General features: G+C 53.8%; 1 protein-coding gene across 5 annotated transcripts; it reads right to left on the bottom strand.

Moving 5' to 3' along the window:
* Nucleotides 1-367: 367 nt before the first annotated feature.
* On the bottom strand, nucleotides 368-27,759 carry CCR6 (C-C motif chemokine receptor 6). Of its 5 annotated transcripts, none has more exons than XM_043888621.1 (3): nucleotides 27,639-27,759; nucleotides 2,391-2,500; nucleotides 368-2,292 (listed from the first exon to the last, which is right to left on the bottom strand). In XM_043888621.1, the coding sequence occupies exons 2-3, from the start codon at nucleotides 2,397-2,399 to the stop codon at nucleotides 1,174-1,176; spliced, it is 1,128 nt and encodes a 375-aa protein (XP_043744556.1). In that variant the 5' UTR covers nucleotides 2,400-2,500; nucleotides 27,639-27,759; the 3' UTR covers nucleotides 368-1,173. The 5 variants fall into 5 exon arrangements, with proteins under 5 accessions (XP_043744556.1, XP_043744559.1, XP_043744555.1 ...); XM_043888624.1 differs by lacking the exon at nucleotides 27,639-27,759 and adding an exon at nucleotides 26,005-26,248; XM_043888620.1 differs by lacking the exon at nucleotides 27,639-27,759 and adding an exon at nucleotides 13,791-13,927.

Below are 27,759 nucleotides of genomic sequence, written 5' to 3'. Positions count from 1 at the left end.
TGTTAAAATCTGATTTTGCAGTTAACTTCAGACTTCAGGTAACACTTTATAGCAGCAGAAACCTACATGACCCTAGTTCTCTGCCAGCTAATTTGAAGCTCGTCACGACCAGACTCCACACGTCTCTCTCTAACACCGCAATGGAAAGGAACAAAACCCCTTTCATTATTGTCTCAGTAGTTTCCTGGTTGTTTTTTTTTTTTAAGTATTCTAAACAATTTAATTTTTTAAAACTAATTTTTAAAAAAATTTAAACAACTAACTCAAACTGGAGTTTGCCTGGTAGCTCAGTTGGTAAAGAATCCGCCTGCAATGCAGGAGACCCCAGTTCGATTCCTGGGTCGGGAAGATCCCCTGGAGAAGGGAAAGGCTACCCACTCCAGTATTCTGGCCTGGAGAATTCCATGGACTGCATAGTCCATGGGGTCACAAAGAGTCGGACACAACTGAGCAACTTGCACTCTTGCCTGTCCTAGGAGCCCCAATTTTATTATGTTTTGTTAAACAAGTGTTTATTAAGCACCTTCGTCTGATTTTTAGAAGATGGCCATCGTGGAGAGAGATACAGCACACTGTACCTCCTGGCGTCCGTGACGACCGCAGCTGCCTGGCCCCTGGGCCGGCGTCACCAGCACTTACGCAGCCACCTCTCTGGTCTCGGAGCTTGTTTTTCCTTCTGCCCTTTTACAATCTCATGCAAGTTGAGTGCATCACAAGGAAATGAGAAAAAGCTCAAGCCAGCCCGTTTTGCTGCTCTGATGACCAACAGTATCCATGGGGATGGAAAAATGTTTAATCTTTTGCCTAAATGAGTTATGTGAGGGCTTTTGATGGTTGTTCCTGTTTCCTTTTGTTTTTAAGTCGTGGGATGTTTTGCAATGACCAGAAATTGTGGTTGAAGGCTTCCTTGCGAACATTCCTGAAAGTGTTCCCGCTTGTAAGCAGTTCCCTTTCATCCAGCGCTTCCCAAAGCCTGCTTTGTGGAATGCCAGCCATCAGGGACAGGGGTGCAGGGCATTCCCGGTCAGGTGAGCTGGGGGTGCTCCCTGTGGGAACCCCCCGGCACCCGGGGCACCCGCGGCCCTGATCCTGCAGGAAAGACCCCGCTCGCTTTTGCTTCATTTCCACGGGCCCCGTGCGTTTCCATCCTGTCTGCGCCAAGCCTGGGGGGCGTCACATGGTGAAGGAGGATGGGTTGTCGTTGTCCGCGGTCTCGCTGTTCTGCCGGGAGGTGAAGGTGTCCGAGTGCAGCCGGGAGCAGGAGAAGCCCGGCGCCTTCTGCTTCCGCCTCACGCACCACAGGTCCTTCATGATCTTCAGAAAGTAGCTCCGAAACTTCTGGCCGATGAAGGCGTACAGCACGGGGTTGAGGCAGCAGTGCAGGAAGGCCAGCACCTCGGTGACGTTCCTGGCGTAGCCCAGCAGCTTCTCGCCGCTGCATGAGCGGTCCGTCCGGCCCAGGTTGACGGCGGTCACCAGGAGCACCATGTTGTGCGGGATCTGGCAGGCCAGAAACACGAGGACCACCGCGATGATGACGCGGATGGCCCTGTGCCTTTTCGAGTTCTGCGCCTGGACTAAGGTCTTGACAATGAACGCGTAGCAGAAGATCATGAACACCAGCGGGACGAAGAAGCCGAAGAGGAGCTGCAGCCCCAGCATCAGCAGCTTCCAGCGGATGGGCTCGGACACGGCGTGGTACCGGGGCTCGCACACGTCGCCGCCCTGAAGCTTGTACTTCTGGTTGAACGTGAAGGTCGAGCTGGAGATGAGGACGGACACCACCCACACCGCCAAGCAGATCAGCTTGTGGTGCGCCAAGGCTCTGGAGCGGAGCCGGAAGGACTTGGTGGCCTGCACGATGGCGATGTAGCGGTCCAGGCTGATGCAGGCCAGCAGCAGCATGCCGCAGTTGAAGTTGACGGCGTAGATGCCCCGGGTCAGTTTGCAGATGGTGTTGCTGAAAATCCACTCACCAGTGGCGTGGTTGACAGCCCAGAAGGGGAGGGTGAGGACAAAGAGTATGTCCGCCACGGCCATGTTCAAGAGATAAACGTCCGTCATAGATTTGGCTTTCTTATAAAAGGCAAAGGTGACAACCACCAGAATATTGCCCAGGAGACCACAGACGCATATCAAGGAGTAAGCTACCGGCACGAAGAGCCCGGAGAAACTTCTGACCTCCTGCAGGGAGCACAGAAAGCTGTCATCATCCAGTAAGTAATCCGAACTGTTAGCTAATCCAAAGTAGTCCTCATTTGAATCGTAGATGTTGGTGGAATTCATTGGTTCCTAGAAAGTGAACAAAGACAGAGCCAGCTGGAGTGTAATTTTCTGGGAGTCAACTTGACGGATATTATCCTCCCAGCCAAAATAACAAGGATGCTCACCCCTCTCATCCTGGTGCTCGATCTGGGCAGAAAGGCCAGGCCTCGGACAGAAGGCAGCAGACTTTTCACCTCCTTTGGCTCACAGTGGAGAGAACAGGAGAGACGTGAATCTAAGGAAGAAGGAAAGCAGAATGCAGCACAGTTGCGTATTCTCAGAGAGCCAAAGAGTTAAGGAAATAGAATTCTTCCCATTTCAACACGAGTGCACAGCATGCTATTTTATACAGAAATACTCATTTAGAACTGGTGTCAGTAACCGCTTTCCATGGAAGGCAGACAGTAAATATTCTAGAATCTGTAGGTCATGTAGTCTCTGACATCACTACTCAGGTCTGCTGGTGGAACCTGAAAGCAATTTCAGACAGCTGTGTGAACGAATGGGCAGGCCAGCCGCCGGCCGTGGGCTGTGATAGCCGATCCCCGATCTGGAGTGTAAAAACAGGTGATACCAGCAAAACCAAAGGTTCAATCTGCAGAAAAATATTCTTGAAGAATTCAGTTTAATTACATTCAACAAGATGCCACTGAACAAAACCTGCAGAAGGGTAGATGTTGCTAGGATACTTAGACTTTATAGTCCTTGCTTAAAAATATTATATATAATTTTAAAGACTGCATGGCTTCCCAGGCGGCACTAGTGGTAAAGAACCTGCCTACCAGTGCAGGAGACACAAGAGACCTGGGTTCGATCCCTGGGTCGGGAAGATCCCCTGGAGCAGGGCATGGCAACCCACTCCAGTCTTCTTGCCTGGAGAGCCCCATGGACAGAGGAGCCTGACAGGCTGTGGTCCCTAGGGTCACAAAGAGTCAGACACGACGGAAGGGACTTAGGAGCCACAGATGTATCCAAAATACAGTCTCGTTAGCAACCGCTGATCTGCTGGAGCCAACACACCCTAATCTTCGGAAACCAGGCTTCAGGGAGGGAGGCTCAGGCCGGCGTGGTCAGGGAAGGCTCTGTGACTGCACAGGCCTGGGTCCCTGCAGAACCAGTCCCTGGCAGGTGACCACTCGGGCTGAAAAGGAATGCTGAGCCCTGCGTGTTTCTGAAACCCCTGGCTGGCTGGGTTGGCTTGACCGCTGCTAAACAACCCCAGTGGCACTGAGGATGTGCTGAGGATGCCAAGAGGGGAGCTGCAGGGCTCCAGGCTCAAGGAACTCACCGGGAGGGGGGTGCAGGCTGGAGCGGGGCCTTGCAGGAAGGCCTGTGGAGTCCATCACTTTGAAACAAACAGGCAGAGGGGAAAGAAGGATTTGTTGCTCTTCCCACATGCCCTTATCCATCTTTACCTGGTGTGGTGCCTCGTCCTGGTTTGTTATCCAGCCACAGACGAAACCCTGGATGTCTGAGACTCACGTGGAACAGGCGTTCCCTCTTCTCCTGCAGCTCCCCCCCACCGGTGGCCCAGGAGGCCAGGAAGAACAGAAAGGCCAGCCTTGGAGGCTCAGGTGGAGAAGGAGGACCCTGCCCCGAGCCCATCCGGCTGTGCCTGGCCCATCCTCGGCTATGGAGGCCACACTGATCCTGGGGGAGGGATCCTGTGTACTCAGAGGTCACCCTGGAGGGCTTCCTGCACATGCTTCCTGCATCACGTGTCTCTCCCGCTGTGGCTTCCTGACCACACACAGATGGCCTCAGCCCCCTCCTTCTCTGCTGCCCGGAGCCCGAGCCTCTGCACTGCCTGCTCCCCGCTCTGGACGCGAGGCCGCAGGGACGCTCGGCTCCCCTCTGCACTTCTACAACAGCCTGCAGAAGGCGCGCAATCAGAGCTCCCATGTTGCTGAAGCAAATGAGGAGATAAGCAGCCATCAGATCACCAGATTAAATGTATCAGACGAAATATGACCTCAAGATTTGTGCTTCCAGCCATGAGGGATTAGCAGAGACCGCGCGCCCTGCTGCATCGAGCAACCAAGAACGCCCACAAAGTGCATCAAATCACGGCTTTCAGACGCTGGGTGATGGACGGGGACTGTGTTCCCTGCCCGGAGGACGGTGAGGCGGGCAGTGGTCTGAGCTCTGCGCAGCCCCCTGGTTCTCACTGGGAGCCGTTCCCATGTGCAGAGCAGAAGCACAGTCCAGAGAACGGCCTCTTCTCAGTGCTGAGGAGACAGGCCTGAATTCAGGGAGGTGGGCGGATGAGAGAGGGGCCCCCGCACAGACAGACAGGGGCCCGCAGAGCCGTCCTGAGAGCACGGGGCGCACGGCCAGGGGAGAGCCCCCAGAAGGGGTGCGGGGCCGCCCGCAGAGGCCCCGCAGGCTGGAGACAGGCCTCCCGAGGGCAGGGCGGGGCTGCAACAGACAGCTGACGGCCCCCACCGAATTAAACCTTCTGCGTTTATCCCAGCCCAACACTCTCACAGACTTTTTTTTTTCCCCTGTCCTTGTTGAACTGCACTTTGAAAGTGATTATTTTCCAGTGAGAACTATACTCTGCCCCCGTTGTTTACTTCTTCGGGAAAACACTCCTTCATGGCCCTTTCCTTCGGGGCATCCTTCGTTCCAGAAAGAAGCTCAGAGAGCAACAGCCTCTAGGACCACCAGAGCCTCTGGCAGCTGGACGCCAGCTGGGATGGTTCTGAAGCTTTCCTGAGGTGAAGGAGATTACACACCGGCACCCTCGTCTGCAGCCCCGGTTTCCCTGGACTGTGAGACGCTTTCCTCCTCTCTCAAGGGAGGGCACCGGCTGGAGGGCCCAAGCCCTGGGGCCCCCTTTGCCTGGCAAAGCAGTCAGAACTGCTCCTTTCTGCTTCACCCAAAACTCTGTCTCTGCATTTTTGTTCAGCACCAGTGAACAGAGGCTGGTGTTCAGCATTAGCAGCGATCACGACCTTCCGAGTCCTGGGGCCCTGGGAGCATCCTCAGAAGGGAACCGTCTTAGGAGTAACAGGGTTAAGATAAGCCAACCTAAAAGCCTCTCCAGACCCGCCAGGACAGAGCCTGAGAGAAAGTCACAGATGAGCCATCTGACTCCAATCATACGGCTACCTTCAGAATGAATGAATCCCCAAATTAAAGATATATGACAAAGTTCAACCTTCAACATGTGAAATTCATAATGTCAGGTGCCCAACAAAATGTCTAGACCACTGTAGGTTGAATGCTTGCAGCTCTCCACGGTTCACACGCTGAAGCTGAGTCCCCAGGGTGACCGTGCGAGGAGATGAGAGCCCGCCCCCGTCCCCAGGGGATCAGGGCCCTCGTAAGAAGAGAAGCGTATGAGAGCCCACTTCCTCTCCGCTCGCCATCCTGCGCGGACGCCGTGAGAAGATGCAAACCAGGAAGCAGGCTTTCATCAGACCTGGATCCGCTGGGGCTCTGACCTTGGACTTCCCAACCGCTAGAACTGTGAGAAGTAAGACGTTTGTTGTTGAAGCCAGTCGGTCTGCAGTAATTTGTTATCGCAACTCAAACTGACTAAGGCACACACCTTCAAAATGACAGGAAAGTGACTCGTGATCTACACAAAGAAACAGAAAAATGGCAGAGATGATGGAATTAGCAGAAAAAGATGCTCTGGCAGCTACTACAAATACACTATCCGTCTGTTAGTCACTCAGTCGTGTCTGATTCTTTGCGACCCCACGGTCTGATCCTGGGATAAATGCAATGGGCTTCCCAGGTGGTACTAGTTGTAAAGAACCTGCCTCCCAAAGCAGGAGACATCAGAGACATGAGTTCCATCCCTGGGTCAGGAAGATCCCCTGGAGGAGGACATGGCAGCCCACGCCCGTGTTCTTGCCTGGAGAGTCCTGTGGACAGAGGAGCCTGGCGGGCTGCGGTTCACAGGGTCACAAAGAGTCGGACATGACTGAAGCCTCTTAGCACGCACGCACTATAAACAGACTGCACGTGATCAGGAAGACAGAGGAAAGCATAGACATGATGAGGAACGCCATGAAAGATATAAAAAGACTAAAGAAAGATCCTGAAGATGAAATGCACAATGTGTAGAACAAGATTACGCAGACTGGGTGACCTCCCTGCTGGTCCAGGGGTTACGGCTCTGTGCTCCCACTGCAGGGGGCTCAGGTTTGATCCCTGGTCAGGGAACTAGATCTATAATGCCTCTCAGGTGCAGCAGGAAAAAAAAAAATACACCGATGGGGATTAACATCAGACTGAACTCTGTTGACACGCACAAAGCAATTGTGATTCTATATCCCAGCAACATTTAGAAATTGAAATTGAAAAACAAATTATCATAGCATCAGAAAGCATGAAATCAAATATTTATGGATACATTCCCCCCTTATCCATACCCTGAAAACTATAAAACAACGTGGAGAGAAATTAAATAATCTAAATTAATGGAGATATATATTTAAATCAAACAGTTCAATATGGTTAAAATGTCAGTTCACTCCAAATTGATCTACAGGGACAAACAAACCCAAGTGAAAACAGTGGCAGGGGTGTTTGTAGAAATGGACAAAGTAAATTTAAAATGGTTAAGAAACTCAAGGGATTTAAAATAGCCTAAGCAACTTTGAAAGAGAGAACAAACCTGTAGGACTTACAATACCTGATCTCCAGACTTGCTACAGAGATACAGTAGTCATGAGAGTGGGGTGTGATAAGAGAATAGACCCAAGAAGCAGCCGAACAGAAGAGAGACTGAGTTTTAACTAAAGGTCCAAAGTAATTCAGTAGGAACAACAGTCTGTCCAGTATATAGAACCAGCACGGCTGGATATTCTTGTATGAAAGTTGATCTGTACCCCTTATCTCATACCATAGGCAAAAAAAAAAAAAAAAAATCCTCATAGGTTATAGATCTGTATGTGAGAGCCAGAAGCACAAAACACCTAGAAGAAAACACAGTGGATAATTGTCATGCCCTTGAGAATGAAGGCGATCTCTTATATGGATTGCTCAAGGCACGGACTGTTAGAGAACTGATAAATTGTAACTCATCAGAATTTAAGACTTCTGCTCTTTGAAAGACTTCACAAAATGAAAAAGACCACTGAATGGGGCGGGGGGAATGTAAATTTATATCTCATCACTGTAGCCAGCATCTTCAAACACTTACAACTCAATGACAACTCAAGAAGAACCAGGCGTAAGATTTTAAGTCGATTCCCCGAAGAAAACACATGGATGGCAAAAGAACATGAGAAAAGGCACACCAGGTCCCTCATTACTAGGAAAATGCAAATTAAAACTGCAGTAAGAAGTCATTTCACACTCACCAGACTGGCTGAAATCAAAAGGGCAAATGTGGAAGACACAGCCACGGGCGTCCCACCCAAGCGGCGGGGCCGTGATGCCGAGGCCCGCTCTGAGAAAACAGGGCCAGGCCTCTCTGGTCACACACACACACACTCACCACTCGAACCGCGAGGGACCCCTGCGTTCACCCGAGAGAATGAAAATGAAAGGCGTGCAGTCACAGGTTTGCTCTTCACGGCCCAGGCTGGAAGGAACCCCAGTGCCCATCGGCTGGCAAGCAGATATGTAAATGGTGCCCCAGACACACACTGGGCCCCAGTCCATGGGTGGCCAGGGGCTGCTGAGGCCCGCTTCACACACTCAGAGCGCCAGGGCATTTTTCTGGGTGAAGAACTTAAACATGTATGCCCAGGTTCTGCGTTGTTGCATTTATATGGAATTCTAGAAAAGGCCAAACGACGGTGGTGGAAGCCCAGTCGGTGACAGCTGTGGGTGGGGAACGGGGAGAAGGGGCCGGCTGGAATGGCCCAGGGGGCCTTTCTGAGGTGCCCGAGACGCACCCCGTCAGGATGATGGCCGCTGGCAAAGCCCACTGAAGGCTGGCTTTCAGACTGGGGGCATTTACTGCTATCAGTTATGGCTCAAGCGGCTAATAAAAACAGCTGCACATGGTTCCACATAAACGCACTGATGCTGGCGACAGGTCCCCACTGAGGACAGAGCGGGTTGTGGGAGGTCTGTGGGGAGGAAGGACTAGAGACGACCCCAGAAGGAGGAAGAGGGACAGGTTGAGGTGGGTGGGGGTACAGGTGCTCGGGGAGGGGGCTGAGGCGGAGCAGGAGTGTAGACCCCGTGCTGCGGGGGGCCATGCGGGGACCGGGGACCCAGGGGGAGGCCAGACCCGGGGCGTCAACACAGGCCCTGGGTGGGGCACCCTAGCTGGGGCGGGGTCAGTTCCTCGTCCCGTATGCAGATGAAGTGGGCAGCCCAGCTGAAATGCGGCCAGGGAGGCCCCAGCGCACTGGGCCCAGCCAGACCCCCACTTCGGGAAACTACTTTTTAACTGCACTGTGATAGATAATGATGCTATCTATCTGTTATTATTAACAAGGATAACAGTCAGTTCAATCAATGATTGTGAAATGTCTACTGACGCTGAGCATGCAAAGATGCATAGAACGTAAGCTCCAGCTTCAAGAAGCTACCAGGTGAGCAAATCGTTATGAAACAGCAGCACTGGCGGTAATAGCGGAGTGGGCAGGGCAAGAAGGGCTTTCCTCTCAGCGAAGAGAAGGCCCGGGTCGGGAGCGGCTTTGTCGTGGGTGTCGGTAGAGGGTCTGGGCCAGACCTTCAGGCCACTCTCGGGGACACTCCCAGAAGAGACCTTAGAAGCTGGGCCAGAATTATGTCTATTCCTGAGTGAGTGAGTGAAGTGCACGCTCAGCTGCTCAGTCGGGTCCGACTCTGTGACCCCACAGACTGCAGCCCACCAGGCTCCTCCGTCCATGGAGTCTCCAGGCAAGAGTACTGGACTGGGTTGCTATGCCCTCCTCCAGGGGATCTTCTCGACCCAGGGATGGAACCTGCATCTCCTGCATTGGCAGAGGGGGTTCGTGACCCCTGCACCATCTGGGAAACCTTGAGACATTATTTTAATTTCCTTTGATTGACCCTTTTTTTTCCCTAATTAAAATGGCAAAATACACCAGAATAACCCACATCTGTAAATTCCATATTTTTCAGGGATAGTGTTGTACACCTGTTGGGAATAAGCATCATTCAAGTGTGGATGATGACGGATGCATCGCTCTTGTGGTGAAGCTCAGTGTTCTTGAAGACACGGCTTTTGGGTCCTCGTGTGTACCAGGCACGAGCAATACCTGGAAATGATCCAGCCTGCCCCAGACCACCGTCTTCATCACAGAAATCATGTCAACTCTGCGAAGGAATCGTGTTGGTGACAGATTGGCCCAGCGTCACCACAACAGGCAAAGAGCCTTTCTTTCCCCTCAGGTAAATGACCTCAGATCTTGAGCAGCAACAGTCAGCTTTTTGGAGAAGGATTCTGTTCTTTCTAACAGAAGCACTTTCTGTTGTTCTTATGAAAATTGGTAAAAACATTAAGACTGTTAAAAGGAGACATTTCTGTACCTTCTTTAATGAACAGAGAATAAAACAGACATGAGGAAATTTGACATGACCACAATAGGAAAGTGAAATAATGCTCAATACGTGTTAAAAGTAACTGATGTTCAATTCTTAGGCCAAGTCATTGGAAGGTTTGAAAAGAGGAGCGCGATAGTGTCACCAAGTCTACAGTGGTCAGACTTACAGAGGAATTTAGAGTTGCGCCGTGGGAAACATGGCTGGCCGGAAGCAAGGGAAGCCAAGCAGCGGTGATGGTGAAGAGACCCCATGCGTCAGAGCGGGGTGCTCCTCTGCAAGGATGGGGGCCAGGGAGGGGTGATATCACTGACCACCTGCAAAGCGGCCTTTAGAGAGGGTCTAGGTTTACACCTCCCTGCAAAGGGCAAGAAGGCAGCCAACGAGTAGAGATGGTTTCCAAAGAACTGACCAAACGTCAGGAAGATTATTTGAATGGTTTGGCAAGCTTGGCATGAGCTGCCTTGGGGGCCAGCAAAGCCCACCCAGGTCAGGCGCAGTGGTCACTGCTTACGGAGCATGAGGCGGGTGTGAGCCGGGTCAGACCTACAGAATCGGAGTCTCTGCTGCAGTGCTCTTTGGAGATGAAGGGGTGAGAGCGGGTGCCCCTCTCCTCTCCAGCTGGGGACCGTGGGGGCAAGATGGGCTGGAACCTCGGGAGGTGCCTTTGCAAGCGGAGGGTCTGAGCGAGGAGCTCTGAGGCAGACACCCCCGTGTGCCCTGAATGTTTCACCACCAGTAAGCCTGGAGCTGGGGCTGCTGGAGCCCCATCCACGCGAGGGTGTGGGGCGGCGGAAAGGCAGCTTCCAGCCGGGCGGTGAGCGGGTAAAGACGCGGGTGCCCGGAGGACGGTGTTTTCACGTGTCCTGCTCATGGCAGGAGCCCGCACACGCCTGTCTTTTGAGCCATCAATGCAGTTGGGCATTAGATGAGCTTGAAAGCCTGCTCAGGGCGGCCGCGACGGCTCACCCCCCTTCACAGCGCCTCCGGGGACCCGAACGCGCGCTTGTGTGAGCGTCGTGGCTTCGTCAGGGAGTCCAGCCTCTAACAGCTGTGTCGCTGGAGTTTAGATCAGCTTGTAAACCAGTGAGCTTAGATCAGTGAGTCCCTGGGAGATGTTCTGGCTGCAAAGAAAGCCGAGGGGGAGGACGGGCCAGGGAGAACTGCTTTGGGGTCAGTTTTGGGAGCTGCCACCTCCTGCCTGCTCCTTCTGGAACGTCCCCTCCGGTACCAGCTGGTCTCCACGCCAGGCTGCGGCCAGGAGTAGACGCGCCCTCAGAAAGTGCAGGACGGGGACGGCGAACCCCTGCACCAGCCCCGGTGGAGTCGCCTCTCATCGCGGACACACAGAACCCAAGTCAGGCCATCGAATGGCTTCTCTTCCTTTGGCAGAGGCACGCAGTGATAAGCTGAACCTTTGCATGACTTTTGCACTGAAGCTTTGAGGCCATAAATGAAAAGTAGACGTTCCAGAACCCCAGACTGAAGGAGCCTCGGGGAGCAGGCCTCTGCCCTCAGTTGTCACACCGCAAAGACTCGAGAAAACCTTAGTGCTACTAAATGAGATCAACATCTTTAACACGGTGTTCACAATGCTAATTTACATTTCATCACAGTTAAGCGATGTGGCTGCCTTGGACCACTGGCATTAGGTACCGTGTACTACAGAAGGTACCTCAGAAACTAACAGCTAATTGACTACCTCGCTCAAGAATGCAAAGAACACCTCACTGTACATGCGTGTCCTCAGATCAGAACGGCTGTGCAGAGGGCCATGGTCCTGCCCCCTGCCCAGCTGCTCTCAAGCCCACCAGAGGCTGCCCCCACTGCCCCCTGGGCCTCCATTGCACAGAGGCCTCTTCTCGGGACTCTGAGGGCTTCGGAAGCCTCCTGGTCACAGGCAGAGGACAAGGATGGGGAACGGCTCCGGTCCTCAGCAGGCATCGTCTGCGCTGGGACCGGGTGACCAGGATGGGCTCGCAGGGAGGCCGATTACTGGTCTGCTCTCTGCTGGGCCAGATGCAGGTGGGGGCAAAGGGAAGCAGGATACTGGAGAGGAGAGGGGAGGGGAGGGGAGGGGATGGGAGGCGGCTGGAAAAGCAGAAGGGGTGGGCAGCAGGCCGCCCTCAGCCTTTGGCCCCTCTGGCCAAGGGCAGACTCTACCCATGAAGATTAAATATGCAGAAACATTAACAACATTTATCAAAGTATTATCAGCAAGGAAAACTTAAAGTTTTGATTTAAACAAATTAAACAAGTTTAACAGTTTGCTAAAATTAAAGCAGAAGGTTTTCAATCTGTGCTTATTTTCATAAATAGTGATGGCCCCCAAGACAAAGAATGAGAACAAAAGGTATGTGTGTGTGTACATGTGTGTACATGGTGAGTATACACATGCACGTGCATACATGTGGGTGTAAATGTGCACGCATGTGTGAATGTTACATTGTGTATAGGCATGTGTGTGTTATGTGTTACATGTGTGTATAGTGTGTGTGTGTGCTGTGTGCACACATACAGGCGTGTGTGTGTGTAGGCCTGTGTATATGCATGTGTGTGTGTGTTGAGTGTTGGAGGGTGGGTGTGCATGCTCTAAGTTCTAATTGCTCAGTGGGCTTTGGGATCACTGCTTTATGTCTATTACCTTGCTACGTCTCTCAACATCCCTTTCAGATGACTTACAACCACTTTACAGGCTTTCCTCGCGGCTCAGTGGTAAGGAATCCACCTGCCAATGTGGGAGCCACAGGTTCACTCTCTGGACAGGGAAGATGCCCTGGAGAAGGGAATGGTAACCCACTCCAGTATGCTTGCCTGGAGAATTCCATGGACAGAGGAGCCTGGAAGGCTACAGTCCATGGGGTCACAAAGAGTCAGACGTGACTCAGAGACTAAACAACGGCATACCCACTTTACAAATGGGAAGACTGCAGTTCGTTCTAATTCACCTTGTCTCCAGCAGGTCTTACTGAAGGACTATACAATTCCCACAAGATCTTCAATAATATCTTTATTTTAATACATATGGGGATCAGAGTCTTACATACCATAGAGGCAGGCATTCAACACCAGGTCGCTGCTGTCTTGATTCATTTGACTCACAGGCACACAGCGTTTTACCCTTTTTTAGACGAATGTCAGTGGAGCTGAAACTCTAGGCTGGCTTCCTTCTGCTTTTGCATATGCGTGGTTAAGAAAGAAGCCAGAAGGTTTTTTCCAGTGAGTTGAATATAGGTTTGTATTTTTTTTCCTTCTGGTTCCTTTTGCTTCTTCAAAAGCTCATTTTACCTTTTCTTTTTCATTTACAGTAATTAATGTTATACCTCTAATCATTTCAAGAACTAGTGACTAATTCAGACTTGGCATTGGTTTCTTTCCAGGGCTGATCACTACAATATCTGTTTTCTGCAGCTACATGGGCTCTGGAGGGAATCTGTGCAGACTGTCTTAAAGACCACCATGCATCCTTTTATAGTCATGAGACGCTGACTCCCTAGTCACTGTGGCGTTAGCAGCCATTATCAGAGCTTTTCCTGTGTTGTGCTGAGTCTCATAACAATTTCCACCCCATCAATTTCTCTTAAATGACTGCCTGACAAGCTCCTTCCCAGTCAACCTCCAACTATTCAAGACCCTCACTCATACTTTGCCATAAATCACCTTCCTCGTCACCTCCAAAACATTTTTAGCTCAGGTTTGGCTTTCCAAACTCTTTGTGGCCTTATTTAAGTAAAGAACTGCATTTCTCCCCAGACCGATGCCCCACGGATATCACATTATGAGGCAATGACCAAACTGCCCAAGCTCTAGTGCGAGACAATTAGAATGCAATCACTTACTGTACGTTTAGGGGGAAAGCAAGCTTCCTGAAAACACGGCGCTATTCCTCAAAGTGCAAGGACGCTGCGTGTGTGAAAGTGAGCATGCTTTATGAAGAGTAAACACAGACAGCACGCCAGCGTCCTGGAGTCCTCAAGAGTCAAGCAGGTCCATGTCTAATATCCCTCAGATGCAGGGATCAGAGAAGAAGAGACGTTTTGAAAGGGGCTCAGCAGGCTCACCTCCAAAAGGCCGTGGTCCGGAGTGCACACAGCGGTACACGGCCCTCACGACGCCCCAGGTGCGGGCATCCCCACTGTGACCTCTCGCCAGGCGCACTTTCTAATGGTCATTAAGAAAAAAGCAGTGAGGGACCAGGATTAACCAGAAGCAAATTGCTGAATTACCACTTCCTATGTAAAGGGAACGCCTATTTGCCCAAATACAGATGGTTAACCATCTATATCCTGTAAGTTATAAAACAATCATATGACCCCCTGGAGCCGCAGTAGCGCTGATGAGAAGGGGGGGGCCGGGGTGCGGTTACCCCCGCAAGAGCAACTCTGAGCTGCCTTTCAAGGTGTGGCAATGACGTTGTGCTCAAACACGGCCTCTCCGGGCCGGCGACCTCTGGGAGCCTGGAAAGACGCACCAGAGTCTAGAAAAGGCCAGTGAGCGTGGTGGACGTAGCCTCCAGGGCACCCCCCGCCAGGTTCACCCGAAACTGTGCACCACAGCCAGCTTCTGCCCCTCCACAGCCCCCGTCCCTCCGCTGCACAGAGGGGCAGCCGCAGATGGTCACTGGGTCAGCGGGCCCAGCTCTCGAGACCGGCAGGTAGGACGGCGCCTGCAGTGGGGCAGTGAGTGAGTGAAGTTGCTCAGTCGTGTCCGACTCTTCGCAACCCCGTGGACTGTAGCCCACCAGGCTCCTCTGTCCGTGGGATTCTCCAGGCAAGGGGACTGGAGTGGGCTGCCATTTCCTCCTCCAGGGGGATTTTCCCAACCCAGGGATCAAACCCAGCCCTCCCACATTGCAAGCAGACGCTTTACCCTCTGAGCCACCAGAGGGGCCCAGGAGTGGAGTAAGTGCTCAATAAACTTGAGTTTTGGGAGGATAAAAACCCAGGTGGCTCCATGGTAAAGAAGTCACCTACAACATAGGAGATGGGGGTTCCATTCCTGGGTAGGGACGATCCCCTGGAAAAGGAAATGGCAACCCACTCCAGTATTCTTGCCTGGGAAATCCCATGGACAGAGGAGCCTGGCAGGCTACAGTCCATGGGGTTGCAAAGCATCGGACACGACTGAGCGACTAACTCACACACACGGTATTGTCTCCTCTGGGATCAAAAACGTCTCATGTGGTGACGGATGCTAGCTAGACTTATCATTCATTTCACAATATATGTAAATATCAGATCATTGTGTCATGCACCTGAAACTAATGCAATGTTAGATGTCAATTATCTCTCAACTTAAAAAACACAAGACCCTCAACAGCAGGACACGTGCTCATTGGGAGATGGCAGGTGACAAACCCCCCGAGTGCCTTGTCACTGGATGTAGGGATGGATGCGAGGAAGAGCTCTGATGAGCTGCCAGGGGAGCTCATTTTTCGGTTTAAGTGGCTTCAAAAAATTAGCAAAAAAGTTAAAGAAAAGATACCCTAGAATCACAGAAGTGTTCACCATCTTGTAGTATGTTGTTATGATCCAAGTCTCAGGAAATCATTTCATAAAAAGACTGATAGCAAAATTCTACTAAGTCATGTCCAACTCTTTGCGCCCCCAGGGACTGCAGCACTCCTGGCTTCCCAGGTCTTTGCAAGGTTTTACAGCCAAGATCAACAGAAAGCAAGACCGGGGGGACTGACGCCTTCCCTCCTTCTGAGCCTGACCCCTCCTATCTCGTACTGAGCCAAACACACTGCCCACGCACAGCCCCCGGCCCTCGGCTGGGTGCTGACCGAGCATTGGTCAGGGTCTCTCCTTGCTGTGGACCCCAGAGCCCAGCTCGTTCCCAGGCCTCCGCCGCCCTGCAGCGTGGCCCCCGCCCCCTTTCCGCTCCTCCCGGGAACTGTCGGAGCAGAGCTGGACCCTCTCCCCCGACCTCGCAGACTAGTTCCCTGCCCAGTTTCTGCTCATCCCTGCCTCCCCCCGACCTGCAGAAGAAGAGCCTTCTCCTTCTGATTGAGAGGCTGGATGACCTCACGGCCCCAGGGCCCCGCCGTCCAAGAGTCCTCTTCCCGCCGTCACGGCAGTCCTTTGGAAGGACAGTCTGTCCAGGTCCTGACTCATCCTGCTCTGCTGGATCTTAAGGTTCTCCACTCACACGGGGTGTCCTGCCCGCTCCTCTGAGAAGAACCCTCCCCGTGACATCCCGCGCAGTCCCTGACCTGGACGACTGGCGCCGGAGGGAGAGGAGGGGACCGTGTCCTTCCCGCCCCTCCATCGCCCCCTGCTCTTCACCCACTGCCACCACCGCCGCCTCTGAGACCCTGCCCCCGCTGGCGGAAGCTGCTGGAAGGGCTGCCCACCACGCCAGGCTCCCGGCTAAGGTCAAGATTCAGGTCACCTCCGGACCGGGGGACACGGGTGTCACACACCCTCTAACCCACCGCTTCCCTCTGACGTCCCCTTCGATAGTCTTATTTAGCGAGATGGTGGGAAGGTATGCCCGTTTGTGGCTCAGTATCACCCCAGGCCCAGCCTGCCTAAAACAGGAAAAATAGACTTGACTTTGCTGAGGACCCCAAGGGGCAGCGAGCGGGATTCAGCACGCCGACAAAAGCAATGCTGTGAGGCGGCGTCGGGAGACCGAGGGGCCTGGAGCGCCTTCCCTTCCTGGACACGGGTGCTGGGCTGCCCATCGGGGGAGCCCAGGGCTAGAGGGGGTGCCCCCTGAGGGACCGCTGCCCCTGGCGTGCCTCCTCTGTGCCAGGCGGGAGCCAGTCTGTAGCAGGTCTGGCCCTGGTCCCTGACGGTCTCCAGCCCGGACTGTGGCCTTCCCACCCACTCCCAAGGCTGCTCCTGGGTGGGACTCGGGGGCCTGTGTGGTCCTCCATGTCCTCTGCCCCCAGATTCCTTCTGCTTCAAAGTAAAATCCAAATTATACACCATTCTTAGGAAGCTCAGACCCATCTGTTTCCCCTAAGTGTCCCCTTGTTGGGACTGTCCATCCCTGATCGGGGAGGTGAGATTCCACGTACTAAGGACTGCCCCACAGCTAGAGTCTGTGAGCCACAACGCAAGGCCCCACACGAGGCAATGAAGCCTCGGCGCAGCCAAAGAAATAAATGCTTTCTTTAAAACAGCAAAAATTTCCCATGTTAAAAATCCCATGAGCTCTCAACACTGCTTCAATAAGACGCTGCTGCTCATCTGCATGACGTGGTGATGGACGTAAAGAGCCAGAGGTCCACCCTAGATCGTGCGATTTATGTCAACAGTTTCCAGTCTGAAAGCCTGCCAGGAAATGTGAACAGTTCATCCAGGACAAAGCCCAGGGGCCGTTTGGTAAATTAACGTCACAGCCAAGAGGGGAGCCCGTTACCCTTTGAGGTGAGGCTGTGGTGAATCCCGGGGACCCTCCTGCTAACTGGCGGGCTCACCCCTCGGCCATGGAGAGAGGCAGCTCCTCCGGGGCAGAGTCTGTGGAGCCAGTAAGAAGGGAGTCCCAGCCCCGCAAGCCCCAGGGAGAAGACAAGCTCATCGCCCGAGGAGGAAGAAGAATTTAAAAGGGAAAAGAGGAACTTGGGAAATGCGCGTAGGTTACGAACAAACCCATGTGCACACGGCTATATTTAATGCAGATAACCAACAAGAACCTAATGTACAGAACAGGGAACTCTGCTCCGTATTATGTAACAACCTGAATGGGAAACGAATTTGAAAAACAAGAGACACAGGTACGTATGTAAACCGAGCCACTCTGCTCTACTGTACGCTCTGCTTAGGCACACTCAGTCGTGTCCGACTCCCTGTGACCCCACGGACTGTAGCCCGAAAGGCTCCTCTGTCCATGGGACTCTCCAGGCAAGAATACTAGAGTGGATTGCCATTCCCTTTTCCAGGGGATCGTCCCGACTAAGGGACTGAACCCAAGTCTCCTCCATTGGGGACAGAATCTTTACCACCCCACCACCAGGGCAACTGTTCTCCAATAGAAAATAAAACTCTTAAAAAAGGGAAAAATAGGAACTTGGGGAAAGTGCATGGACTGTGAACAAACACATTTTTCATTATAAAACGTAAAATAATTATAGGCAACAGTTTTGTAAAGAAAGTTCTTCAGTCACATGGACTTCCTCACCACGGATAACTGCGTGTCCCTCTAAGGGATGACAAGGGTGTCATATATTTTCAACTTTGTGGGTGATTTCCAAAGACGTGTGACACACGGGTGGCCGGTGTCTGCTGGCGGGCAGGTGGCCCATAAGGCGGATGACTCTGGGGTCTCAGCGGACCCTGGGCCTCCCTGATGAATGACCAGTTCCCAATCTGGCGTTCGCTGGCAGCTGTGAGGGCCCAGCAGGGGGTGGTCTGCAGCGTCTCTGAGGGACTCACTCCAATCTGGCTTTGGTGTCCAGAGTGCTGGGCACGCATGGACCTGGCAACCGCACCCAGCTGAGCTACCCTTCAAGAGACGACCCCTCGGTGTGCTGGATGGTCTTCAGAGACAGCCCGGGTGAGTGCCTCTGCTGCTAAAACGAGTCTGCGCACTGTTTACAATAGCCAGGACGTGGAAGCAACCTAGATGTCCATCGGCAGACGAGTGGATAAGGAAGCTGTGGTACATATACACCATGGAATATTCCTCAGCTATTAAAAAGAATGCATTTGAATCAGTTCTAATGAGGTGGATGAAACTGGAGCCTATTATACAGAGTGAAGTCAGAAAGAAAAACACCAATACAGTATATTAACGTATATATATGGAATTTAGAAAGATGGTAACGATAACCCTATATGTGAGACAGCATAAGAGACACAGATATATAGAACAGTCTTTTGGACTCTGTGGGAGAAGGCGAGGGTGGGATGATTTGAGAGAATAGCATTGAAACATGTATATCACCATATGTGAAACAGATCGCCAGTCCAGGTTGGATGCATGAGACAGGGCACTCGGGGCTGGTGCACTGGGATGACCCAGAGGGATGGGATGGGGAGGGAGAGGGGAGGGGGTTCAGGATGGGGAACACTTGTACACCTATGGCTGACTGATGTCGATGTATGGCAAAAACCGCCACAATATTGTAAAGCAATTTAGTTCAGTTCAGTCGCTCAGTCGTGTCCAACTCATTGCGACCCCAAGGACTGCAGCACACCAGGCCTCCCTGTCCATCACCAACTCCCAGAGTTCACCCAAACTCATATCCATTGAGTCGGTGATGCCATTCAACCATCTCATCCTCTGTCGTCCCCTTCTCCTCTTGCCCTCAATCTTTCCCAGCATCAGGGTCTTTTCAAATGAGTCAGCTCTTTGCATCAGGTGGCCAAAGTAACTAGCCTCCAATTAAAATGAATAAATTAATGTAAAATAAAATAGAATAAAAAAGAAAGAGAGACTGCAGCTCATGCACTCAGAGGGGACATTGACCCTCTCCTGGAGTCTGGAGCACCCTTGCTGGCTTGCTGGGTCAATTGTTCCTCCAGCCATAATGATCCGGGGCTTCTGAGGCTGGGGTCACAGGAGCCCCCCAGCTCCCCCCGGCCAGGCCTCCTTCGGAACCCAGTCTCCGTGCTGCACTGAGGAGGCCATGCCCCGGGGGGGAGGCCGCGTGTGGGCGGCCGGAGCCCGCTGAGACCCCGGGGGACAGCCAGGCCATGGAGCCTCCCTGACCAGGTCCCCGCCGGCCCCTGACTGTGACTGCATGATAGGCACAGAGAACCACTCCGCGGAGCCCCCCGGCCCCAGAGCCGAGAGAGCGGGCAACGGGCTACTGTTTGGAGCCACCACAGCCGGAGCTAGCTGGCCGAGCAGTCCTGAGTGACCCGGGCTATCCTCCTGCCCTGCGGACAAGCCCCTCCTGAAGTAGAGCGGCGGGTCGCAAACACAGAAATCACAGCAAAACTGACTTTATTCAAAAAAACATCCTTCCAAGAATACCAACAGGAAGGCTGGGCAACCTGGACTCTTAGTCAATCCCAGCCTCTATGAGATGCTCTTTGTCCCTACTGGGAAATTTTCTGGCAGGATGCTAGAGGTGGGGGAAATAAGACATCTGAGCAGGGATGTTGTTGGTGAGGTGAAGCAGGCAAAGTTGACAGGAGAGGGTCTCACTGGGGCGGCTCGGGGCTGGGCCCCGGGGTGTGTCGCTTCCTCTGCAGAGAAATAGGGAAACCCTGCTCACCGAATCCTGCCAGCAAATTTCCCGCTGCGACAAACAGCATCTCATGAAGAAGTGAAGAAGTGAAGTCGCTCAGTCATGTCCGACTCTTTGCAACCCCCTGGACTGTAGCCCTCCAGACTCCTCTGTCCATGGTGTTTTCCAGGCAAGAATGTTGGAGTGGGTTGCCATTCTCTTCTCCAGGGGATCTTCCCGACCCAGTGATTGAACCCGGGTCTCCCACATTTCAGGCATCTCATAGAGCATCTCATGGAGGGAATTAATTGCAGCTGTGCTGACACCGTGTGTCCTGGAATTGACTGAGATTCCAGGTTGCCCAGCCTTCCTGTTCGGGGCATGTGCTGCAGTTTTGGGCCAGCGGAATCGATGTCCTGCTTGTCTCCACCCTGAGCATCCTCCTCCGGGGCAGCCAGGGGCACACCCGTCTCCTTCGCCTGCTGTCGGTCACTAGCTTAGAAAACACCCCCTGTGCCCTCCTGCAAGGCTCCCCATCTCCAGCCCCCAGTGCCTGATGATCTGAGCTGCCCCTGGAGTGATAATGACAGAAAAACAGCCCACACCATCGCCACGCACTGAAGTCAGCCCGACATCTCCCCCACTTCCTCTCTGTGGAGGGACAGGGGCTCATTTCCCAGAACGGCCCCTGGCAGGGAGCCGCGCAGGAGGGAGGTGGCCCAGAGCCAAGAGTCACTGGCAGGCATGAGGGCACAGCCAGCCAGCTTGCTGTTCCCCTCATCCTGCTCTCTTCATCCTAACGGGAAGCCAGAGGGTGCCGATGCCGTCAGACTGAAACTCAGAGACGTGGCAGCTTCCTCAAGCGCACGCACCTCAGAGCTTCCAGAGCCGGGGCACACGGCCACGCCCGCAGGCTGTGCGTCTCTGGGATCAACGTGGAGAGAAAGGATGCTCTGAAGACCCAGGAAGAAGCGAGAGGAACAAGGAATGAAAATGATAACTGCTCTTCCACCTCAACAGTCGTGGGGGGATCAGACCTGGAGGCTCACTTCTAGGTTTCTGACACATCTCTACGCGGAAGGTACAGAAACTGCTCCAAGAGGAAGGAAATGAGAGCCATCCAAGGTGCGAAGACTGAGCTCTCGTGTCGCTGGAGAGTCTTGACTTTAGATCTGGGTCAGCCACGTGACGGGCATTTTTGAAACCAGTCTCTGGGGGTCTGTCTCCTCCTTGATAAAGGGAAGAGGAGGTTCGTGGAGGATGAAGGTGCGGACCAGACATACGGCGCCTGTCTTCCTGCGGGTTCGGCCCCAACAGCCGCCCCCACCCCTTCCCCCTGCTCCTCTTCCCCCCACGTCCCCTTCCCTGCCGTCCCACAGAGGAGCCGCAGAACGCGAAGCGGGGGCAGCTCTGGGCGGGAGGCCACAGCTGAACTCAGCGGTGCTGACGGAAGCTCGGGGGCTTGCACTGAAGCCCAGGAGAGTGTTGGCCACTCAGCCGTGTCCGACTCTTTGCGACCCCGTGGGCTGTAGCCCGCCAGGCTCCTCTGCCCTTGGGGCTCTCCAGGCAGGAGCACCGGAGTGGGGTTGCTGTTTCCTCCTCCAGGGGATCCTCCCGACCCGGGGATGGAACCCGGGTCTGCCGCATTGCGGGCAGATTCTTTACCCTCCGGGCCGTCAGGGAAGCCAGGAGCAGAAGGACAGACTGAAGTGAGGAGGGAAGCAGTGGCAGGAAGCAGTGGTCGCTCGGAAGTCAGCGCGGTGTCCCTGCAGCAGACACGGGAGGAACCGGCTTGGAGAGAGCCCCGCAGAGCGGCGAGTCTGAGGGCTGAAGACCGCCCTTTGCTGTAATCACTGGTGTTTACAGTGCTTCTGGAAGATAAGCTTTCAGTATGAATGTCTGAGTGAAAACGTTATCACAAGGGTCTAAGAAGAGAGTGTGGTCTCAGGAAACAGAGACCACAGATGTAGAAAAAGAAAATTTTTTTCTAATTGGCAGTGATAAGCAGCTAGGTCCTTCCGTGTCGTGCAGGGAAGTACCCTGAATGCTCTGTGATGAAGCACAGTGGAGAAGAAACTAAAGAAGAATATATATGTGTGTATGAACGAGTCTCTTTCCTATACAGCAGAAATTAATACATTAGAAATCAGCTATACTCCAATTCAAAAATGAATATAGAAAATAAAACCAAAAAATGGGCACCAAGACTCAAAGAAACAGATGGCAGGCACTGCAGAGGGCAGCAGGCGTGAGGGGGACTTGACTGAACCCCAGGAGTCAGCAGACCCCTCTGCAGCCCCCACCCGCCCTGGCCCACAGCTGATTTCAGCTGCAGCTGTGGGGCCAGAGACCGCCCACCCGGACGGTCCCCATCTCAACCCCCAGAGCCCTGGTTTCCTGACTGCAGGCTTTTTTGCTCAGCCCTCAGGTACAGCCCAGGAGGGCAGAGGGTGAGGGCCCCTGGAGGACCAACGGGGGGGCGGGAGCCAGCCTTCAGAGACGGGGTCCAGGTTTCCTGCCAGCATCGGCCTCCTGTCTTCTCCTCGTGGGCTGCCAGGATTCGGGTGGCCAACCAGCCTGGTTTCCCAGAACGTCGAAACTGCAGGGCAGTCCCGAGTGGGCCGGGATCTAATGGAAGTAATCGTAGAGTCCTATCCCAAGGCCACGGACATGGTACCCAGAACCAAGGTCCCCTCCGGAACTGCCCGAGGCCCTTTATAACGGTTGCCAAGGCCCCTCTGATCTTACCAGCCAGCTCTCAGATCCCAAATTAGACAGAAACGCCCAGCCTGGTACTCACCCTAGCTCACCCTCACCAGTCTCCGAATGCCACCCTTCCAGCAGGACTTTTCCTGTCTTGAGGCTCTACGAGTTGACTACCAACCCACGAGGAGCACCAGCTCGCCCTTGAGCTGGCGCATCCCCAGGTCCTGGCGTCTCTCCCCAGCCTGTTTGGAGGTCGGCCCACGGAGCTCACAGCGCCCTCATCACCTCTGCTCTTCGTTCTTAGTAAGCTCACTCCCTTCTGAAACGCTCTGGGTCTACAGCCACGGCAGTAATGGCCCCCAGGCCAGGGTGCGGGAGCCTTCGCATGCAGCCCTGCTTAGGGCAGAGCTCGGTCAGGAGGCAGGAGGGGCCTGGAACAGGGATGAACCGGGAAGGAGGGGATGGCTGGCTGCCCCAGGGCCCGGAGGGGACCATGGGGAAGACGCCTGCGAGGAAAAGGAACAGCCTTGTTCTCAGTCGTGCAGAAAGGGAGGCCGTGGGCCAGAGGACCTAGGGTAGGAGGAGGCGGTCTCCGCAGGCGAGGGCGAGGGGTGAGACGCCCAGGGAAAGGGAGCTACCCGGTCTAAAAAGCAGAGTCCTGGGAGGTGATGGAGGGAGACGGGAGCTGGGAGGAAGGAGTGATGGGGTGGGAGAGGGGGCTGCCGAGGGGATGGGGAGGGGGTGTGGGGTTAGGGTTAGGGTTGTGGGGATCGGCTCTACGAGGCTCCAGGGAAGCTGGCGGGTCTGGGGGAGCAGGGAGGTGAGGCAGGCTCCTCAGGGGCCCCGGAGCATCTGGAATCCTCTCCTCCTGGCTGCTGACATTGGAGCTACTCAAGAAGGACGCGACCCCATCACCCAGACACACACTGGTGCCCTGCGAGGGTCTCAGATGCCAGCCACAGCCACTGCTTTAAAGACGACTTTGCTAGAACCAATATTCACTTTCTTTCTAATGCCTGGCATCTCTGAAGTGGGGGAGGAGAGGAAGGTTTTCAATGTTTTGAGTTGAACATGTGATAATAGAGACTTCTTTGCAAAAATTTTATATGGGCCCCAACTGTAAAGTTCTAACCCTGGACACACCATTCTAGAGGCAGCCTTATTCTTCCCAAAGCTTCTAAGCCAAAATAGGAACATGATAAAACTATAAGGATACAATGCTGCAATTCTTGCCTGAACACAGCGGCCTGGGCAGAAATACATTGAGATGCTAACAGTGGCGGCTCAGGAGCCAGAAACATAAGAAAAGTCACTTTGTTTCTGGGTCTTTGTGCTTTTTCCATGTGCTTAGTAACCAGAGGCATGGTTGTACAAGGAAAGGGTCTCTGAGAAGAGGAAAAGGGCTAGTTGAAGTAACTGTTGCAGATATCATTCAGGTAAACTGCTGGAAAAATTACACCTGCTAGATAGCTCCTGATAATCTCCACGCTCTGAGTGCCCCTGTATTCACAGCTTTTCCCATCGGTTTTGTGGGCAGTCAACATGCTGTTTTCCTTCAAATCAGATCCAGGAAATGGTGAAAGGAGTTGTTGCACATGACCCCCAGTTCAGAAGAGGGAAACCCATGTGAGATTATTACGACCAAGGAAAGAGCTCCAAGCAGCGTTAAAGCTCCCTTCCAGTGGGGCTGGCTTTTCTCAGACATACTTTGAAACTCTTCAGGGAGGGCATGACTAATTTTATCAGAGTCGATAGAATTAGGTCACAGAGTGGGGAAGACAGAAAGACCCCGTTTCACATCAAGAGGGCAAAGGGGGCTTCCCTGGGGGTCCAGCAGTAAAGAATCTGCCTGCCAATGCAGGGGACGCAGGTTCCGTCCCTGATCCGGGAAGATCCCACGTGACTCAGAGCAGCTAAGTCCAAGAGCCACAGCTCCCGAGGCTGGGTGCTGCATGACGAAGACTGAGTTCCCAGAGCCCGAGCCCCGCGGCACGAGAAGGCCCTGCCGCAAGACGCTCACGCACAGCTAGAGAGAGCCTGGGCGGCAGTGAAGACCCAGGATGGCCAATAAATAACATTAAAAAAAAGATGGCTGACATTTGCACGCCATTCTAAAAAAAAAGAAAAACAAAGGAGGAAGGCCAAGAAAGGCCTCGGTGCTGGCCCCCGCAGACCCCCATCCGAGGCCAGCGAGCTCCCCACCTCACGGCGGGGGAGCAGAGGCCACCGCCGGCCAGAAGCGGGGAGGAGGGGTGCGAACGACTGAAGCCTGTGTTACAGAGTCTGCAAAGCGACAGAAAGGCCACGGAGGCCAAGCTACTTCATGGCATTTTCATTTCATTACACGTACAGGACCATGACCTGCAGTTTCCTAAAGCCTCTGTTTACCAGCCAGAAACAAACGTGAAAGCCACACATCCTTTTGTGTGGGGGACCTCCACGCGAATAATTCTGGTGGTGTCAGATAAACCCACAAGTAAAATCGACAGCCTCCTTCCTCGAGCCCGTGAAGACCTCACAGTGCCCGCTGGGGCGCAGCGGGGGCTGAGCCAAGAGTCTGGGGCCACCACTGATTCATCACGCTCCTTGGTGACCCAGATTCAAGGCTCCTTTCTCAGTCTGTCTGACGGGAACCGCCAGGCTGACTTATAAAGCTGCTACAGAAATGAGAAAGGCCAGGTCGTGACATGCGACAGCAAGCCGGCTGCTCCCCGGCTGGCCCAGCAGCGGTCACTGAGATGGCCAGTGGCCGCCGCGGCCTCCTCTGCCGTGACCATCCTTCGAGTCCAGGACTTCTCTGCCGGTGAGAGGGGCTTCCAAGCGCGCGGGCTGAGTGTCTGGATGACCTCTCCAGACCCCGACCGAGCAGACTCCGGGTGGTCCCGCGGCCCCTAACAGCCCCGGCATGGCTGGGCAGGCAAGACCAGAGGGTGCAGACAGTCTGCTGCCTGTCATCCCTTCACCCCTAGGATTCCCGGCGCTTGGTGTGAAGAAGGGGAGACAGAGCACCGGGAGGAAGTGCCTGTGATTGCATCTAGGAGAAGGACACTGAGGAGGGCCGTGCGGAGGCCTGGCCCCACTCCGGGGGACCCACGATGGCGGTGGGTGACCCTGCACTGCGTCCGCCCGCCCAGGACCCGCCCTGGTCCCGCGTGCCTGCGCCCCCGGTCTCAGCATTGCTCCTCTGAGTCCCTCCTCCCTTCCGCCCAGACCACTCCCTCCTAGACACCTTCATCTTTTCTTTGTTCCCTGGTCTCTTTCTCAGGCCTCCAATGCCTCACTCAACTCCCAAAGCTGACTGTAAAAAGCACAAAGGACTGTGTGTCCTAGACATCGGTCTGCTCTATTAAGGCCTCCTCTTTAGACCCTGGGACCTCTCCCGCCGCCGCGAGCCCCGCAGGCTGAGTGCAGCTGATGGAGGAACACGACGGTGTCTGACTCACCTTGCTCCTGAGGGAAGGTAATTCTGAATTCTCCTTCAACTGAGGTCGATCGTTTCCAGTCCTAAGTATTCTAAAACTTCAGACCCGATTTATGAAATTCTTGCTCAAACGCTCCTTCTAGTAAAATCTCTGGCGTCCAGCCCTGCCTCTGAAGCCCTTTGCGATCACCCCTGCGGATGTGAGTGTTCTCCTCGGCAGGGGTGACGCAGATGCCTGGGGCTCACTGCTGTGCGTTACACGGCCCCAGAGTTTAGCACACTCAGTTGCCCCTCTGTGTTCTAGGGTGTTCCCACCGCATCCTCTCTCCTGCCTCCTTCCTCCTGGGGTCTCACTCAGCAGCAACCTTCCCACTTGAAACCTTTTGCTTCTCAGAGCTCTGCCCTGGAAAACCAAACAACGTTACTTATCAGAACTGCACCTAAAATAAGAGTCGGGACATCTCGATGTGCCCCTGAGGGTCTCCCCTGGGAGAAAAGCCATGGGGGATGGGCTCTGCGGTATCTATTTTAGCTGCAGAGACTCTTTTCTGTTAATTTCCTCTTTCTCAGTTTGTCTTCGAGGGCTGATGCTATTAGATAAGGGACCTCTAGGTAAGGGAGGGCTCAGAGGTTTGATGTGTTTAATATGAGACCGAACCAAAGATTAAGGCAAATGCCTAAGTGCTATCAAATGAACAGGATGACAGTATTTTTTAATGACACAAATACATGAACCCACAGCAGAGTGAAACCCATCAACACCTATTTGTCACTTTCACTTGAAAGATGGTTGTGTCACGAGAAGGTCTTCCCATGAAGGGCCGCACCGTCCAGCCCCTTGAAGCAGACCCATGAACACCTCCACCCGTAGATGCACACCGCCCACCCACCCCCGGGGGCCCTGCCCTCCTGCGGAGCCGGCTCCAGGCCGCCCGGTCTTCCGCCCTTCTCCCCGCCCCTGCGGTGCTGTTGCCCGTCTGCGTGGGAGCTGCTCTGCCCTGTCCCCTCAGCTAGACCCCACCCCGAGCTCCGGGGCAGTTCCTACCACGGGCCACCCCATCCAGCATGCTCCCCTCCCCCGGGCCCGCGCCCCATCTGCATTGCTGTCCGCCAGCACCCCTTTCCGCTCACAGTAGCCCAGCACGGGTGTAGACAGTAAGTTAAGGAGACTTCGTCTGGTTTGGGTTTGCAGAGTCTGTGTTTCTCCTTCCCAGGCAAGGCTCACATGTGTGATCGCTCTTTCCAAGGTGGCGCTGGCTTATTAGGTTCTTTGCCAGTGTTTCCACAGCCTTTTCACAAGAGCTGGTCACCGTCAGGCTTGAAGGGAGTCCGTTCCCTCCACGCTACCCATGGACGGAGTGGCTTTTTCTAACCCTTTAGTCACACCTGCTCCCAGGACTGCAGTTAGAGTGTAACGTCAGATTACATAAACAATAGAGGTGACACCTCTGGGACAGCAGCCAGCACGCCGTGGACTCAGCAAAAGTCAGCGTCTCTCCTTCTCCCCCCAGAGCATGACTAAGAGGTCTAAGTGTCGGCCAGTGTCAGGCGGGATGATACAGAGTTGCTCAACACTCTTTTACCTTCGACACATTAAACCGCTGAGACTACAGGGATACCACGTTTTCTAGATTCCAAGACGAAATAAAAACTTACCGACAGAGGAGTAGCTTCTTATTGCACAAAGGAAGGGCCCCAGAGCTGTCCCTAGCGAAGCTCAGGTCTCGAATCCTCAGACTTCTCTGCACCAGCCTAAAGCCCCCGGCCCGGTGCTGAC

The sequence above is a fragment of the Cervus elaphus genome, chromosome 26 (genome assembly GCF_910594005.1).
Source record: "Cervus elaphus chromosome 26, mCerEla1.1, whole genome shotgun sequence".
Classification (NCBI taxonomy): domain Eukaryota; kingdom Metazoa; phylum Chordata; class Mammalia; order Artiodactyla; family Cervidae; genus Cervus; species Cervus elaphus.
Note: the sequence above shows the minus strand (reverse complement) of the source record. Positions and strands in the feature narration are given on the sequence as shown.

Bases quoted from the DNA above. Each gene is read 5' to 3' on its own strand.
- CCR6 (XM_043888619.1), bottom strand. From the start codon at position 3,870: ATGGGCTCGGGGCAGGGTCCTCCTTCTCCACCTGAGCCTCCAAGGCTG. The intron at 2,501-3,680 runs GTAAAGATGGAT...CTTCTTCCTTAG, and splicing joins AGGACGAGGCACCACACCAG to ATTCACGTCTCTCCTGTTCT. The intron at 2,293-2,390 runs GTGAGCATCCTT...TTCACTTTCTAG, and splicing joins CGAGCACCAGGATGAGAGGG to GAACCAATGAATTCCACCAA.